The sequence below is a fragment of the Vigna radiata genome, unplaced genomic scaffold (genome assembly GCF_000741045.1).
Source record: "Vigna radiata var. radiata cultivar VC1973A unplaced genomic scaffold, Vradiata_ver6 scaffold_86, whole genome shotgun sequence".
NCBI classification, from domain to species: Eukaryota; Viridiplantae; Streptophyta; class Magnoliopsida; order Fabales; family Fabaceae; genus Vigna; species Vigna radiata.
The window spans coordinates 944273-963386 of NW_014543269.1; the positions used below are offsets into that span (position 1 = coordinate 944273).

General features: G+C 31.2%; 2 protein-coding genes and 1 long non-coding RNA gene across 3 annotated transcripts in view; 2 read left to right on the plus strand and 1 right to left on the minus strand.

Annotated features, from left to right (window-relative positions):
- Nucleotides 1–2901: 2901 nt before the first annotated feature.
- On the minus strand, nt 2902–3647 carry LOC106754230. Its single transcript, XR_001375284.2, has 2 exons — nt 3273–3647; nt 2902–3152 (listed from the first exon to the last, which is right to left on the minus strand). It is a non-coding gene; the product is annotated as an uncharacterized LOC106754230 (long non-coding RNA).
- Nucleotides 3648–4723: 1076 nt separating this feature from the next.
- Nucleotides 4724–6757, plus strand: LOC106754228 (squamosa promoter-binding-like protein 3). The gene is made up of 2 exons (XM_022777890.1): nt 4724–5054; nt 6038–6757. The coding sequence occupies exons 1-2, from the start codon at nt 4750–4752 to the stop codon at nt 6276–6278; spliced, it is 546 nt and encodes a 181-aa protein (XP_022633611.1). The 5' UTR covers nt 4724–4749; the 3' UTR covers nt 6279–6757.
- An 8360-nt stretch (nt 6758–15117) lies between these two features.
- LOC106754232 (putative E3 ubiquitin-protein ligase RING1a) overlaps nt 15118–19114 on the plus strand; it is an 18286-nt gene continuing 14289 nt past the window's right edge. Inside the window, exons 1-3 of the mRNA XM_014636232.2 lie at nt 15118–15467; nt 15623–15665; nt 18788–18846. Coding sequence (XP_014491718.1) covers nt 15194–15467; nt 15623–15665; nt 18788–18846 — 376 coding nt within the window. The 5' untranslated portion in view covers nt 15118–15193. The remainder of the gene's footprint in view (nt 15468–15622; nt 15666–18787; nt 18847–19114) is intronic.

Genomic DNA, 19114 nt, shown 5'->3' on the forward strand with positions numbered 1-19114 from the left:
ATCTAGTATTGGCTATTTTGTAAACAGTGATATGTATTTTGAACTTCATTTTGAATTGGTATTTTTTAAACTTTGATATGTATTTGGATTATTATAATATGAATTTCAATGACAATTTATCTTTTGAATGTGCATTTGAAGTCCAATATCTTATTATAATGTATATTCTGATGTAGATTCCATGTGCATATGAAGTATAGTATAAATCAGTCGTAATGTATATTCTGATGATAGGGAAATGGATCTTTGTTGTGAAACACTTACTCATGCTCATACACATTGACAGTCATGACATGGCCACTACAACATAATTGGCATTCATGATTAGCTAATATTATTTTGTGGTGGAAAGATTATAGATATATCTTATTTGAGGATTGAGTTTGTTTTTCATATTTATAAAATGATTTGATGTTGACTTGCATTCCCTAAATGACTTATATTAATCATGGAATTGGATTATCAAGAATGACAAATGGTTATCAGGAAGTGCCTTGAAGCAAATGGGTACATTGGTTGATCTCACATCAATAACAGGGCAGTCTTTCCTGTTAAAGCAAGTGTTGTTTATGGCATTGTTCTTGAATCAAAATTTTAATATCACTTTGACACAATCATAATAAAGGTCTGGTTTATAGGTTAGTTTAGGTCGCCAAAGTGAACTTTGACTTTGATTAAAGAACAACATTAAAAGCTTTGACTTTGACTAAAGTTAAATTGTTTCATATTACTCAGAAGTTTTGTTCACAAGTATGTTACAAAACATGTTGAAATAAGTTGGTTCAAATGCCATGAGTTTTGCGATGAGTTTATCATTTCAATATAAACTTCAATGTGCTAATATTCTATATATCAGACTAAATGTATACTAAAAGCATAAATTCAGATGCATAAATTGACATTTCTCATTCATTTCAAAACATCATATTACAATATGACCAAAGTGTTCTTCACAACAATTGTCTAATAGAACACATCATGGACTTTTAAACAAAATACAAACAAGGATGATGTTAATCAACCCCATAAAACATAACATCCATACTAACATCTTCTCCCTCTTCTGACAACCTATAACAAATTTTTCCAAGCTATTAATCTTTCTCCTTTGCCTAGCAATAGTACTATCAACATCATCTACATTATCTTCATTATGTCATTTAAAGAAATTGCATCCTTGAAGTTCTTCATTTCTTGTCCGCTGTTCAAAGTATCCAACCATAAACATTTCATTAATCACCAAAGTAATTTATCACAAACATTAAACTACAAACCTTGTAATTAAGGTAGCCCCAGAATTGTTTCCCCTCGTTGATAACTGTTTTGTCACTCTCAACACAACAACCTCCCCACAATAGCATATTTGGCTTCCAACGAATCCTCTGGATGAACCACCACGAGAGCTCCCTCATGAGCAAGACAAACAACCTTGATTCAAAGACATTGTCACTTCAAAGCCAAGGCCAAAACGAGACAACCATGAACCACTTCGTCAAGCAACTGCAAAAGAGGGAACACCAATTCGCCAAACATGAACCACCACCCTACTGCCAACAGACAACACTAACATCCAAACCATAAACAACAACAGAAAGGAGAAGAAGACAAACAAGATGAAGAACACCCACCATTGTACCGTGTTCGCAATGTAGCTGAAGAAATCCAACTAAAGAACTCCAACTCTAACTCCACTTTGTTTATGCCCTGACTCAATTTTTCCCCAATTTCAAAAGCCCAATTTGTTAATATTCACCTCAACCTGTAGTTAAATAACACCTCAGCACGCACAAAACTAAATAATGACATGTTACCACTAACTAGTGCCAGATCATCAGCCCATTAACTTTGTTTGTTTCTACTTAATGGAAGGGACAACATTGATGCAATTTTTACTAAGTGAGGACTAAGTTCACACACTTTTTAAACGAGGGACCTTTTTGACATAAACCAATCAAAGAGGGGACAAAATAAGCTATTAATCCTAAAAAAAGCAAAAGCATAAAGTGTTGGACAAAAGAGACAAAACAAAGTTTGAGAAATATGTGATTAAAAGACTAATTATTAATATAGATTCATCTCTTCTTTCACCAACAATATCATCATGACCAACCCAAATCCATGATCGTTCATGATATTGAAAGACTCTTCAATTACTTGATTAAGCATCCACTTGAAAGCCCATAACTCTTCAACAAGGTCTCAAACCATCCACTAACATTGATCTTTGCATTATCACTATGCAAAAATATTTGATAGTTTGTGGGTAGTGCAAGTAGGGTGCTTTCCATTCTTGTACATTAGAAGTATGACATGAGTGTTAATGGTTGGATATATCGAGGAGGAGGCTCACTAGGGATACAATTACCAATGATATTTAAGTCTAATTATATAAGGAATTGACACCACTCTTTACCAAAAACCTTAATGGATTAATGAGTCTTTCATTTTTATATAGTGTTCCACTTTTTCATTTTTATCCAATGTGAAACTTGGACTCACACTTGGATTTCCAACAAATCTCTCCCTCAAGGGTGAGTTCCTTCCACATTGATACATTTCTCGTCCAGTAAAAACATTCTCAATCAATCACAGTCACGAGTAATCCTTTCTATCGTTGTTCATCTTAACGAAACTCGCTTACTTGAAACATTTCGCCAAAAAACTTTCGATATAAAAATCATTATATTCAACGAGTTATCAAAACAAACTATCGACTTTTGATACCATTTTATTAAAATAATCCTTCACGCACACCCTCAAATGTTATCAAATATTTATGTAAAATTGAGTCTCAACTTTCTATTCAAGATGACTTTTAATAATCACTTCCAAATACCAAAATCGTTTTACAAATAAAATAATGACTAAAAACATATCTATAGGACGGCTTAACCAAATATATCAATAAAAATATAATCATCTATTTAACCAAAACGTTCTCTAAAAAATTACAAATAAATCCCTTTCATTATTTTAAGTTTATTTAACATTGATGACTCTCTCTTCCGACAACTTTGATATTTACACAAACTCTTATTGGCTTCTCTAAATTAACTGAACAAATGTATACAGTCCCCATGTTGCAGCATGACTAAAAGTACCAACCTCAATGTTGATGGAGAATTCTTAGTAGCTATAATGCCCATGGAGTCCTGAAAAATGAAGAAGTCACCACATGTCACACTGAAATTGTAAGCTAATGTGATTAAGATTCAAGACAAAGTAGAAAAAAAATGATGATGGAAATGATTGATAGTGCCTAGTTTTCTCACCCTCTCCAGGACAAATATTTGTTGAATCATGTTTCGTGGGAATGAAGGACAACAACAAATATCTCTCTTCTTGAGCTGAAAAAGTTAATTTGAGAGCTGAGCAGTGGCGAAGAGCGGAGAAGAACGGAAGTGAATCCGGCGGAGCAAACACGCTCTATTTCGAACCCTAGCTGAGGCGCCACAAGGAGGTGCTCGCGGCGGCCACTACGGAGAAGGAATTGCCAGCGACTGTCGCGCGGCGGTTTTGTTAGATGCTGATGATGGACGAGGCGTGACGACTCTCGACGCTGAAGGCCTGGTTCACGAGGGTTTGGCAGTGGAGGAGCACGCAGTGGTAGCCCGTCGATGCAGGCAAAGGTGGGATCGCCGGAAATGACAGCTTAGGGTTTAGGTGTTGCGTTGAGCGCGAGAGAGAAATGAATGGAGGAGCAAGCTATTCTGAGGAGGCGCACAGTGGGCGTGACGAGGCTCGCCGGAATCTTCGCCAGCGTTTGAGCGCAGTGAAGGGTTAAGGAGGAAGCCTCATGCGTTTGTGTGTAATGATTATGGAAAAGAAGAACCTGAAATTGGGAGAGAAAAACAATCAAATTTTTGGAGGAACGGTTGAAAAAAAATGAGGATAAAGAGTAAAAATTGGCTTTTGGATAATTCACCAGATTCATCTAAATCATGTTAAGTTGTAAGAGGTTTTTATAATTTCTGCAAAATAACTCTCATTAAATATTTTTTTTTATCGAAATATCATTCTCTGGAGTATGATATGATATGCACTTGTCTGGGGAAAGATTTAGAATATTATCTCCTTAAAAATTAAATTTTGTGATCAGCAATTTTTAAGTGTGTTATTGGTGAGATTGTTGCTGTTGATTTTCTGACAGATAATTATATATACATATGCATATTCACTTATGCTGTAACTACGTTTTTATAGCATGAGTATTCCTATGTAATCTTGAATACACCTATTGTTATCATTATATATCTTTATTTTCGTGAAATAAAAACGGTCTTTCTGGTGTAACATAACATGTGTTTATTGATATCTCATCATTCATATATATGTGTTTGTGTATGCATTTGGATGAAGATTTTTAACTTATTTATTTTACTGACAGGACATGTTGAGGCTCAATGAACCACACAAGAACATCATCGTCTATTCTCCTGTCACAACTGTCACGATCCCGCCACTTTACCACAATTCTCACACTCCATCTCCTTTATTCAATGATTCCACTTGGTTTTAAAGTGAACATAGAAAAAAAAAAAGATCCATTTGGTTTGAGTTTCTTTCATTTTCACACCCGTCACCGTCTTCTAGTTCCATGTAACACCACGTCGCAAGAAAACAAAACCAATAAGGGAGGTGGTGAGGAAAATATGGAGCACTTTGTTGTGGTGGTCCTCAGTTCTCTCTCTAACACTTTTCCTCCTTTATATAATTCCTTTGCCATCACCCTATTGCAGCCATTCTTCCATGGAGGGGTTGGAGCCAAAGGTGGTGGTGAGGGGTGAGAGGTTGAAGAGGGATGTAGATTGTGGTGATAACCAAAAAGGGTACGTGGAGCTTCGGCAGGAAAATAAGAAGAAGAAGAAAGGGGAGGGAGGGAAGAAAGGGTGTGTTGATGGTGGCATGCTGTGTTGTCAAGCGGAGAAGTGCAACGCTGATCTGCATGAGGCCAAGCAATACCACAGGAGGCACAAGGTGTGTGAGAGTCATGCCGAGGCTCAGGTTGTGCTTGTTCATGGCACCAAACAACGGTTCTGTCAGCAATGTAGCAGGTTTGGGGAGGTTCGACTTTTGTGTTTTTAACCTTTTCTCTCTTTGTAAAATGTCTAATCACGTCAATCAGAACGTTGAGAGAACGTTGGATCCACGTTTTTCTAACCTGTTACAAACACCTATTAAGTTTGCTTTTCCTGTTTTATGGAGGTTTTTTGTTCTTGCTAGGTTCTTTTGATGAAAAGAAAAGACAAGACTTACAGCTTATATGAGTTTACATCAAATACTTTAATTAGTATTAAGATGGAATTCTATATCTCTAGTAAGAGAATACCAAAATAACCAGAAAACTGGATTTGAATTTTCTTTTAGAAGGAGTCATCTTGAAATTCAAGGTGCATGAACTGTGTCCACCTTTTAGAGTTGGATAGTTTGGAGATATTGGAAGCAAATTGAGTTTGAGTTGGATTGGTCGTTTTAATGATTTTTGTAGTTGTATGTGTTGAACTCAAATGATGATCTAAAAATGATATATAGTCACACTGGAACCAAAGACTTATTTCTGTGGTGTTAGAGGACTTTTCCCTTTCTATTATGTTGAATTTAATGTAACTTCAGTTATCAAGATATAGACTGATTCTGTCATGTTGAAATTGTAATCAAACTCGTCTTACTCTGTGAAGTGATTGTTTGATGTCTTCTGGAAGACAAGCTTTTGCATGAGCCTTCTGAGATGTTTTAATTTAGGGAATCATGAAGTTCAGAAAGGATAATAATTTGGATATGTTAATATGCAAAGTCAAGGATACTGAAATTTATATTTGGCATGTGCATCTGTACGGTGTGTTTAGAGCAATAACAGTCTTCTTTTTCCTCTTCTGAAGAAAAAAAGAAGACAATTCTGCTACCAGAATTTCGCTATAATCTTATTTGTTCGTTCTTCCTATTTGGCATGTCAAAATTGGCTAGCAAGATCATGTATTGCACGGTTTGTTGATGTTGTGTTTATGTACCTGATCTGAAATAAGAAATTGTTATGCAGATTCCACGAGTTGTCTGAATTTGATGATGCAAAAAGAAGTTGCCGCAGGCGTTTGGCTGTACACAATGAAAGGAGGAGAAAGAACTCGTCTGATCAATCTCAAGCAGAAGGGTCAAGGCACCACAAAGGGTCAGAGGTCCCTCAAATGAAGGACATTGCTTGTGGTCAGGCTAATGAAAGGGGAAGAACTCATATAACGATACAAGAAAATTCTGCTTACAAAAAGTTTGAAATAAGATAAGATCTGCTTTTGTCCTTAAGTTGCTCTCTCTCTTCTGTCATCTTGGTGATGAATTGGTGAAACAGTTTCTGTCACATTCACGCTGAAGATTGCATTTAGATAAATAACTTCAAAAATAAAACTAACATAATGGTGTTGCAGTAAATTATGCACTTCTTCCCATTATGTTAAACCATTATGCTTGACATATCTTAACATAATACCGTGTGCTTTGTACTACATGCCTTGCATTATGTGGCTAAGCAGCGAAATTTTTTATTTGGTTATATTACAAATTACAATCACTCATTCTACTAACATAGGTTCTTTTGGTTAGAGAAACTAAAGCTCCAGAACATGTTTTGTCACCTAAATATAGGTTTGGCCTACACTAGAGGTCAAGTTGGCTATGAGAATCCCTTTTGTCAATTTGCTATGGGATAAGATATGTGCCGAACGCACAATGAGATGAATTGCTTTTGCATGCTGAAAGAACAAAGTAAAAAGATGACCTTACTGTAGAATAATGCCCTTTTTATTTCCCTCTATTGATTGATTCCTTTTAGCCCAAAACTCTTGATACAAGCTAAAATGGAACTGTACAATAATTTTTGTGGTTGATTAAAATCAGACTATTTTTTATTCTAGAAGAGAGAGTTTCATATAAAGTTAAAGCATTTTCTTTTCCTTAACAGAATGAGATTAGTGAAGGAGAGTTCCATGTGCAGTTTCCAACTTTGAGAATCCAATGCAGGGAAATGACCTAAGTGCAGATAACATATTCGATTTATTGTGGGTGAAGAGTGACTTCAATCAAATGATAATTGGTACATAAATAGTATCACTATTCTGAAAATGATGTTTCAAAATTGACGTAACCCAAATGGCGTAAAACTTGTAAGCAACTGAATTAAGAAATTCACATGGTGTTGGTGGTGAAAATTCGAAATATAAACACAAAATATTAATATATAATCATTTTATTTATTAATATTAATTTTAGCAATATTAGTATTACGTACACTTTGTAAATAATATAGTGTAATGGATGTTAAGGTAGAAACAATTAATAATATAATAGATAGTAATATATTAATTATAATAACCATTATGGTAATATAATATTACATTATCTTTTATACTTATAATTTAACTGTTATAATTGTTATTAAAATAAATATTGTTATTAATAATAACTGTATTGTTATAAGAATAATAATATTGTTTATATTAATTTTATTATTATAATTATCATAGCTAATATATAATTAGTTTTTTAATTTAATTAGTAATCTAAGGCTTCCCTACCAAGACTGGAAGCCAATACTATACCCTAATAAACTTTTCCCACACCGACTGCACTGTTTACCGAGTTAAAAAAAAAGTATTATAATTACATAAAAGCATGATATAACCCTCCACCGACATGGCATAGTGTAATTTCCATCGTATAACTGAATTTCATTCAATGATAATCACATATACATAATATGTCATTAATTTGACATGATATAAAAAGTGCTGTATTACATATGCATCAAAATAAACCAGCAAACAAACAATGATGTGTCCAGAAAGATCTTCCTACTCAAATAAAAGGTTAAAGTCTACTCTTAAAATATTTCGTTGGCGCACTCATTTAAATTCTTTATCCTAAAAATTTACTATTTTTAGATTAAAAAGGAGATGATTATATATATATATATATATATATATATATATATATATATATATATATATATATATATATATATAATCTAACAAAACATATTTTTTTTATTGTTACATGTATATTTTTTTTAGACTTAATAATACTGATGATTCTTTTTTTGTCACGAAATGTTCTAGTTTTTTTTAATGTTGTTTTAAAAAATGTAACTTATGTTCAATCCTTTTTGTAAATGGCATTTAAATGGTTAATGGTGAGTTGTCCACTTCTGCAATTAATGAATGAGATGTAATTTATTGACTGATATTTAATGAAACTCATCACTCTCTCTCTTTCCCTTGTACTCACCAAACCCTAATCCTTCGGTCTCTTCCACTCTCTCAAACTCGTCGCTTCAGCTTCTCTAACTCGAGCCCCCCACCCCAAATCCCTTCGTTCTTCACACCGAAAGATAATTAATAAAAAAACAGAAAATGCAGGTTTCGGTGGAAGATTAAAGAGCGTAGGAAGATTACTTTGGGGCGTTCGAGCATTATAGGTCTGAACTTGGCAGTGAAACTATCAACCAAGAGAATGGGCTGCAACGGAATCCACACCAGTTGGTTGGGGTCCTCGGAAACCCTAACGTCGCTTTTCTTCTGAGCGCCCATTTTACTTCGATTTTGATTTGGACTTTGCTTTACCTAATATTGGCACTACAGTTGAGAAAAAATGATATCACGAATTGTTGGAATGAAGGGGAGAAAACCTGAAGACTTAACAAAACTTTATAGTGACTACAATGGAGTATGGCTTTATTGATGGTGTCTCCTTTATTTTTTTTAAATGATTATTTTCATTTTTTATAAAAAATACGTCTTCGACCTTCAATCTTCGACCATTTGATGGTGTTAACAGCATGGAAGATGAAAAACCTTGGCAGCGACGATTTGGGGGATGATCATTTGAGGGTGTGGAAACCTTGGCAATGATGTTGAAAAATCCTAATATAAGAAATACATTTTCAAAAAACATAAGTCCACCTCAACATGCTTTAAAGTGTCATGTCAGCTAAATAAATCACATCTCATTCAATGATTGCAAAGATGGACAATTGGCCGTTAACAATTTAAACATTGTTACATTATTTAGGATAACATTGAACAGAAAAAAAAAAAAGCTAGGACCATTTCGAAAAAACCTAACGAAAATAGGGGTCATCAGTGCTATTAAACCTTTTTGTATATATCATATGATTATGGGTTAATTAATCCCTCAACTACTAAGCGATTTTTTTTTCGTCCCTCTTTCAAATTTTAGTACACTTTGATCATTGTCCTTAAGAAAACTATAATTTTTCGTCCTCCAAAACTAACACGGTTAAAATTAGGCTGAGTTGGATAATGGATTGCCACATCATTTTTTCTTTTTCTGACACTAAGTCAATCTTTTCCTGCTTCTCTCCATCCCTCTCCCTCCGTCTCCTCCTTCCTTGCATCTGACGCTGAACATAGGAGGGTTTCTCTCCTTTCTCGTTCCAGGGAGGTCGCAGGTTAGAAAAGGGAGATACCCTTTCTCCTTCCTTTTTCCGATTTAGTATGCTCGTAAGGGAAGCGTTGTCCTTCGTCTCGTTCTTTGGTCTTGGGTTGGGGTTTTACAGGAAACTCTCTTTTTCTTTCCCAATTCTTTCTGGTTATGATTCTCGTGGCATGGGAAAGCACAAATTTCTCTTTCTTTTTTTTTGGTCTTTGGTTGCGATTTATGCAAGGAGGAGACGGTTCTGGCGTTGTGTGGCTTAGTGGCGATGAGGCGCTAGAACTGCGGTTCGTGACGCTTTCTTCTCGATGACGAGTGCTCCAATGTCTTCACGACAAAGTGAAATCGCGTTTGGTTTGCGACTTTGGGTGTGGTTCAAATTGGATTTTTGTTCTTTCGCAAGTTTTGGACTAGTGACGGGGCTAGGGTTGGAAACAAAAATTTTGGGGTTATGATTCTATGATTTAAGGTTGTAGTTGATTCATCTGATCTTCTCTACAGATTGATGATCGTGAATTGGGGATTTTGCGATTCAGATTCTTGTAGTTTGGGTTCTAATTTTGGAAAATTTCTTTTGTTTTGATGATGCGATTTAGAAGGTTAGAGTTCGAATGAATTTTTGATTTTTGGTCAGCGTTTTGGGTCTCTTCTTGCGATTCTGGATTCCTCGTGGTGGTTGCATGAGTGGAGTCAATAGTGGTGCCACTGGTGCGTGCTGTGGGAGTGTTGCAGTGACTGACCGTGGAGTCCTTGGATGTGGGTTGGCTTGACAGATTGGGGTGGCCATGTTGGGTCTGTGGTTTGGTTTGACTTAGTATCAGAAAAAAAAATGATGCGACAATCTGTTAACCAACTAACTCAGTCTATATAAAATTTGAAAATATATCAAAATACATATTTTTTTTATGTAGGTCTATAATACTTAGATGGACAATACTTAAGCATACAACACGTATAATAATTTATTGGCGAGTTACACTGAATTAAATTCCTTATCTAAAAATATGTTATTTTTCAATTACATTATAATATTTATTTTAAACATATCTATATATAACTTTTTCAAATAAAGTAAATCTTTCAAAATATAAAAACCCTAAGAAATTGAAAAGGAGACACCTATAAAATATATAAATACATATATATATGAAAATTAACAAAACATAATTTTTTTTCTCTGATTAATTCATCATTCCAACATGTAACATAATGCGTTTTCCGTATATCACCTTATTATTATTATTACTATTATTATTATTATTATTATTATTATTATTATTATTATAATAGTTTAAACCAAGAGAGACATAAATAATGACAAATTAATGATTTCTAAACATCATATATATATATATATATATAAATAAATAAAAGAAGATAAAAAGAAGTCAGAAATTTAAAAAAAAAAGATTCTTTTTATTATTAACTATTTTTTCTATTTATTATTTGACATCCATTTATAAAGCAAAAACTATTTTTGCTCTTAATTATTTTTCAAGTTCTTACATCAATATTTTATAACTTTTAAAATTTAAATTTCAAAATTATAAATATTTATCCTTTTTTTCAATTAACCCAAAATTACTAAATATTTTTTATATGACAAATATAAAGTAAAATTCACTTAAGGTGGAATATTCATTATATTATAAATTATGAATTTTATCACTAAACTTTCCAACTTTGAGAATTTTTATAAGTCGAATTTTATCACAAAAGTTTCAATTTTATAATCTAAATTTCTAATAAATATATATATATATATATATATATATATATATATATATATATATATATATATATATATATGTGTGTGTGTGTGTCTCTTATTTTTTCCCAATTAATTGTCTACTTATCAACTACGTGATTAACAAATATGAAAGAAAAAACAATTCGATTATGTGACGATAAATTAAAGAAAAACGTTTGATGTTACAACAATAAGAAAGGATGACAAATATTTGTATTCTTAAATATTAAAGTAGTTACTTAATTTATTTGTACTTTATTAATTTTAATTTGATACATGTTAGTTTAAATATTAAATTTAAAAAATGAATATTATATTTATTTGTAAAAGATCAATTCAATGATTGATCACTCGCCTATTTTGTGAAATGTAATTACTACTACATATGCCAATGCAAATGCACGATATTCTTATAATAAATCTGAATTTAATTTATTTCATTTTAATTTTTTTAATATTTTATTATGAGTTTGTAATTGTTTTTTAAATCAATGTAATTGTATGTGAATAAGTTATATATTTTTTATAATGTATAATAATTTCAATAGAAAGTATTACATTATGGTTATGTTTGGTAATATAAAAATGTTACTATGAAAAAGAGTTTTTTTTAATGGAAAGAGAGTTTTTGGAGAAAATATCACTGTTAAAAATGAATAAAATTAGTGTTAATAAAATTAGTGCTATCAAAACGGGTTATCTGGTTTAATATAGTCTGGCTCACCATGAGTTGATGAATTAGTGAGTTAATTCAACTCGATTTATTTATTAGCGAGTCAAACAAAATTTAAACTTGATATGACTTATCGAGAGTTAGTAAGTTAAATGAATTGGTTTACTGACTTACTTAATTACAAGTTTTTTAAAATCTAAAAAAAATTACATCTTTTTGTAATTTAAATTTAAATAATTTTATTCTAAAATGATGTTAAACTCCAAAAAAAATTCAAAATAAAAAAATTAACATACAACTCAAATATAATTCAAAAGCAAACCCATAATATGAATAATTAAGTTTTTAATATTGATAATTTTTGTATCATTTTTAATTTTGATTATAGTTAAATTGATTTATTAAATAATAATTAGTAATTCAACGATTAATATTAAATGGTGAATCAAATTTTATCAAATAATATATTTTATTAATGAAAAATATATATTAAAAAGGTAATTAATGTTTGACTTTTAAAAAATGTAATTAAATTTAATCAATTAAAGAAATAATTAATCATACAGTTTAATTTGTATAACATGTAACATGACTGTTAACATTAATAATAATAAAAATATACCTAATGCTAATTAATTATTACAACACTTTTCTTTTTCAGTAAATAAAAATATAAATTCTTAAATGCAAATGTTTAATTCAATCAAAGAGTTATCTTTTAAATAAATGCTAAGATATCATTGATTGTTAATATACATATACATAATACATAGTATATAATATATAATAAAGAATATATACATATTATATTGTTTGTGTAAATATGTATAATTTCTATAAATATCTAACATATATATTATAATTAAAAAAATCGTTGAATTAATTATTTCTTTAATTAATATTAATTATTGTGTCAAATATTAATATATAAATTATTAAGATGAAATATTTGACTTTAAAAAACATGTGGGTAGTAAATATAAATACTACCTTGGAGTAAATGTTGTAAAAACAGAGATAAACTAGGTACAACGAACAAACTCACCAAACCAACTCAGAATTTGAATAACCTACTGAATTTTGAACTCAAAACCTTAATTTGTGACTCCCAAAATTAAAAATAGCTAATTCCTAATTGGAAAATGTTACTCTGAATTGAATGTTATTTATAAAAAATAATATATAATCTTGTGCAAATCACAAACAAAAAGTTTAATTTTCAAATTAAAAAAACTTATAAATTGACAATTTAACGTGGTCACTGATATTTTTTTAAATTTTATTGTAAAGTATAACAATGTTCTCAAAGTTTGAATAATAGTTTTAATTTTACTTTTGAATTTTTTAAGAAAAAAATTAAATAATTACCACGTGTCCAAAGTGTTCCTTCAAATCGTGTCACCTATTAAAAAAAGTGTTAATTCATTCTTTATAATAGATAGATAAATAATTTATAAAAATAAAAAAATAGAATAATTTTGGAGCTTCTAAACTAAGATTTATTTATAATATTAGTTTGATTTAAAATTACTTTAAATATTTAATATAACTTTCTTTTACATAATCATTTAAAATTATTTTACCATCTAATTATTATGAAAAATATCCTATAGAATAGTACAAAAATTACCATACAGGATCATGCAAATTTCACAAAGTGTTTTTTTAATAAACTTTGTACACAAATTTACATTTATACTTATTTTCCTCTAATCAATCCTATCCAATGTCAATTTTAAACTTTAAAGATAAAAATACTGAATGCAAACTTAAAGAAAAAAATATAAAAAATTATATTTGTCTATAACAATAATATCTCATTTATTATATGTTATATTTTATCCTTAATTATATTTTATAATTTTAATATTTTGAACTTTAAAGTAATTATTCTAATATATACTAATGAAGAAAAAAAAAGGCATAATAAAGATAAACTAAAAATCCACTTAAAATAATCTCAACATAATTTGTCCACAGTTTATATGTTTTTTTTTTGTTTCAATTCTCTTTAGTATGAATATAGATTCCACATTTTTTCTTTAACATTGCTTTAATTCAAATATTACACACTAAATATTATAATTTTAGTTAAATAAATATATACAATTAAAATTAATATACACATTAAATTTTAACTTATTAAAAAAATAATAAAAAAAATACAAAACACTTCTGTATGCACTAATATATGAATAATGGTAATTTAAACTCTTTGTATAATATCAATAATCAATGTTAATATGACATACAAAATTTATCTTAAAAATCTATTTTCCTTTACATCATAATTGTTCTAACATAAACAAAACTTAACACCCAAGATTTGTTGGATGCACATGCCATGCTTTTCTGTGTTAGGTTTATATATATATATATATATATATATATATTTGATTAACTATATCTCAAGTATAATTGTGAAAATATTTTTCAAGTTGAAGTTGATAATTAAATAATTTTCTTTTTATTTGGTTTAAAGTCACTACACTAAAACTTAATATCCATGTTAAATGAACAATGCACCATTTTATAGTTCACTGTCACCAACCTCAAACCACTGTAGAAGGTCTTTTTTAGAGTAAACTAAATATATTTGACCTCTCTCAATAAAATATCAATATTTTAATGCATACAATTAATAATTAAATTTTAATGAAAAACATGTTTGAGAGAATTAGTGTTATTATTACTTTTAAATGAATAATTATTGAGTTAGCTTTGTATCATTCTAACATTAAATTAAGATAACTCACATTCTCCAAACCTAATCTTTTACTTTCAAAACACAAAAATGCATTATTCTTTCCAAACTAAGAAATGAAGCTTCCATGGCCGGATAATTCCGGATCCAAACCAAAACAGTTTTGTGTGCAGAGAAAAACAAAAATATATTATTTGAAATAATGATTTAAAAAAGTCAACGATTATATATTTAATTTATACATGGTTTACTTATATACACAATAAATGTTACTCTTTCTCCTAAATAGTCTCCCAAATAAAAATATAAAATTTTTCAATGTTAAGTATTCTTTAAAATATTGTAAAACCTTTTGAATTAGATAATTTTATTAAACATTACTTATCTGATTAATAATTTTAGTATTTTTCTTATTGATAAATAGAAAAATCAGAGAGGTAGAGAGAGTAATGTACATGGAAGAAAAATGATGGTGCATTTAATATTAATAATAAATAAATGCTATTATTAAATAATAATAATAATAATAACACAAGACAACCAAAATCTCAATCTCATTCTTCTTGTTCTTCTTCGGCAGCACACATAGTATAGCATTTGCGAATCCCTCTGTCTTCAACCAGCAATGCCTGCCCAGAAGCGCTCCCTACCTGACTCCCTTGACGAAGGGGACACTTCGCACCACAACCTCTTCCATTCTCGACATGCGAAGCAACAACAGCAACAACATCAGGACCAGTCGCAAGAGCACGACGCGGATCACCACCATGAAGAGGAGGAACAAGAGGAAGAAGAAGAAGGGGACGGAGAAGAAGAAGAAGATGATGACGAGGAAGAAGAAGAAGACGAAGAAGTAGAAGAAGCGGCGCATGATAACGACGGCAAGGAAACGCCACAGGGTTACGTGTCGTTCTCGTCCTTTTTCTTTTCGCTCCCTTTGTTCGTGTCTTCGTGCTATTTTGGTTCCCCAATTGGTTTTTCTTAACTGGGTTGAGCTTTGTTTTGCCTCTGCAGTTCTTCACGTTCTCAAGTTTCTTTCTTTTCTCTTTCGCAGATTCCGACGAAACCCCATCTTCTGGCTCTGAAGAAAAACCTGAGTACTCACTCTTTCTCTCTCATTCGCGCTCTCTCACGTGCATTGCTTTGAGGCTTCTGTTATGTGTTTAGTTGCCTATTTTTCTTTTAGATTTACGTCCTTTTTTTATGCGTCTTTTTCCGGATCATGGCAGCATGTCAATTTTGCCTTTTCTGTGTTTTTTCCTTTGAATTTGAACTTTTGTGTTATGGGATGCTATGGGTTTGCTTTGACGGTGTAAAGGGCCGATACTTGTTTCTGCTGTTTGAGTTGGGTTGTCTGAATTTTCTGAACTCTCCCATTTGATTTGTTGTTCGTTTGCATGTTTGGATTTGTGTTTTGTTTACGTTTGAAACTTGTTTGTTGCTTGCCTGCTCAAATGAAGTAATTGTTTTAGCGTAGTTTTTTTGTTATTGGGATATATGAATCCTTGGTGTCATTTTTCATAAACGTCGGGTTAAACATCAATCAACACCTACAATTATTTGTAATTATTGCTACAGTTGCTGCTTTGGAACTTTATTGTTTTTTCCAAGGAGCATAGAGTACTGTTTAAGTCATGTCCATCAGAATGTTCTAAGTAGTCATATATAAACTACTATTGCGTTGATTTGTCCGTCAAGAGTTCAAAATCAAAACTGTTTGAGGCATTGTCATGGTACCAGTGGTCAACTTTTGAGTATCATAGGTCAGGTTTTATTTGTGGTTGTAGTTCCATTGTCATCCTTGACATTGTAGGAAATTGCATACAAATTGAATCATGGAGGGTCCAAAAACCAAGATGTTTTCATCATAGACTTTCTTTTACAATCTTGATAAAGACCTGCGTTTGTCCAGTAATTGTTGCTTCCCTGTAGCTGTATTTCATAGTTAGTCGTGCTGCTTAAAGTTATTGACTTGTCCTCTGCATCTCTTCAATGTTTATCCAAGTTGCCAAAGGTTAAAGGCACCGCACAATGGGGCCTTGAGGCAAGATTGGCTAAAGTTACTATGTTTTACCAAAGATAGGCACCAAGATTAGAAAAAGAAAGAATACCATGTTTGACTGTCTAGCATTATTTTTTTCATTTAAATTAACACCAACCTGTTTGTTGCTCATGACTGATAGCCCAAGAGTCTGACAAGTGACCGACCACTGGTTATATTTTAACGTTTTGGCAATGGTACCCCACTCCTTAAAGCATAACATTTTGGAAGTTAGATTGTTGGTATACTCTGATTTTTCTCCCTTGTTAGTTATTAATAAAGTGTGATAAGAACCCGGAAATAGTTAGGCCCAAATCCAAAATATCTAAGGTGTATGTTAAACAAAGAAGGAATGGCAAAGTAGGGGATCAAAATGGCCAGAGAGAGAATGAGAAGAATCTTTCCATGTAACAAACTACTTAGCTGGCACAGTAGGAAAGGAGTAATTCTGTTGTTGGGGGTATAACGTGTGGAAAGAGAGGGGAGGCTGGAATGGGCTAGGAATTGCGAGAGACTAGACACTGTCTAACTGTCTAGAGATATTTTTTTTCTTGCTTTACAAATCTGTAGTTTTTTCCCTGGGATATACAATCTGTTTTCTTTATTAATAAAGTGAATATTCAGCTATATTGTGTTTCCTTATTTCTGGTAATCTATCAAAGTGCTAAAGGTGTGTTGTGTCAGTATGAAAAGGTTTGTCCAAAGCTTGACACAATCAAAGAGAGACCGACTCCTCGGTATCTTGATTTAGTTCCTTAGATAGACACATCATGTGCCTTTTAGCATGATTACACTGTTTTTCTTCCAGAAAACTATTGGAATTCTTATTAGTTTGATCCTTTATCATATGGTTGACTGAGGGCATATTCTTGATTTTGTGGAGCATTTTAGGATGAGTTCTTTGTTTGGATTAAATTGTTCTCAGCATTGTCAATAATATGTTTTGTTTTTTCAGTTTTGTATGGATGACTTGAGTACACCAGATAAAAAGAAAGATTTGGTTATTTTATATAGGGATTGATATAATACTTGTTCTATTGCAGTTAATTATCTGTAAAGTATCTGTGCATAAAGTAAGTCTCTATATGTTAAGTGAATTTACTTGGAAACACATTACTTTTGTCAAAAAAAAAAAAAATTACATTGTCATTCATGTCTTAATTTCCATATAATTGGAAATAGCTGTTTATAATTGCTTTTACATCCAAGGTGATTTTTAATTGACTAATGGTATAAAAGTGTTTCAATTACACCAGTGTTATTTAAATAGCCACTATAGTGCTATCGCATGGTTGAATATTCGAATCTGCCATTGCAACTCTGGCTGCTATTGCTGCTGTCATGGTTGTGGTTGTGAAATGTGTCCTGCATCCTCTTGTCATCTTTGATAAGTCTTCAGCTAATTAAACTTTTGAGTCAATATGATGCCAATTTTTATGTATTTTTGTTTTTCCTTTTATACTTAATTTTAGTGCATATATGTTTGATATATACCATACATATAAACTGTTATGTGACTTCTGCCGTATGCCTGCAATGTTATCTGCTGTATGATATATTGGACTATCAGATTTCTGTCATTTTTCGCAGTCTTGATGACATTGGTTTACACTAAAAGTGTAACAAATTAAGCTCTATATTAAATTCTTAGTTGCAATGGCATTAGTATTGCTCTTCCAATTCAAGTGTATGGAAAATAAAATGGTACTGTATTTTTTTTCCTTGGAAGAATCATTTCATTTATAAGTTCATTGGAATATAAAAGTTACTGAGTTAGGTCTAAATCCAATTTCTAAGATGGTACCAAAGCATGTCCTAGCAAGTTTTGTTAGGTTTATCATGTTATCCACTATTGAGTTGCTATTGGACTACTCACAAATATCTAGTATCATGCTTGAGATGTCCAATCATTGGCCTGAGAGTGTGTGTTGGAGATCTTACATCAATGATAGATATGGTCAAGTTATAGTATATGTATGGGAGTAAATCTCACTTTACAAGTTGAATTTCAAATGTTAAATTAAGCTTAAATCCACTTTCTAAGGACTGTGTGGGTCACTAGGGATTTGAGATTTTTTTAACTATCCTACTTGTAAGTGTATGTTACGTTAAATTGTTCTTTCTATCATGTTTATGTTAATATATGCTTATTGCCTTGTACTCTTCTTTTGTTTGCAGATTTGTGTATGTAGAACTTTTGGAAATACGTAAAGATGTCCAATGTCCAATTTGCCTTGGTATGCTTTTTGTTTTCCCTTTCAAGATGGCATAATTAGGCTATTAATTAGTTGTGATTTTGCGTTTGCTTAGAGATATTTGGTAGGATATACTGTTATGTGACCGAGTAGGAGACGTAATGAAATCAACCTCTCACACACTCAAAACAAGCAAAAGAATAATGAAAGAATGGAATTGAACAAATGAATCTCTTTTATTGATGGTAGTGTATGAATAAACAAAAGTAAACAATAATTGGGAGCATAACCTCCGTCAATTATTTCTAAT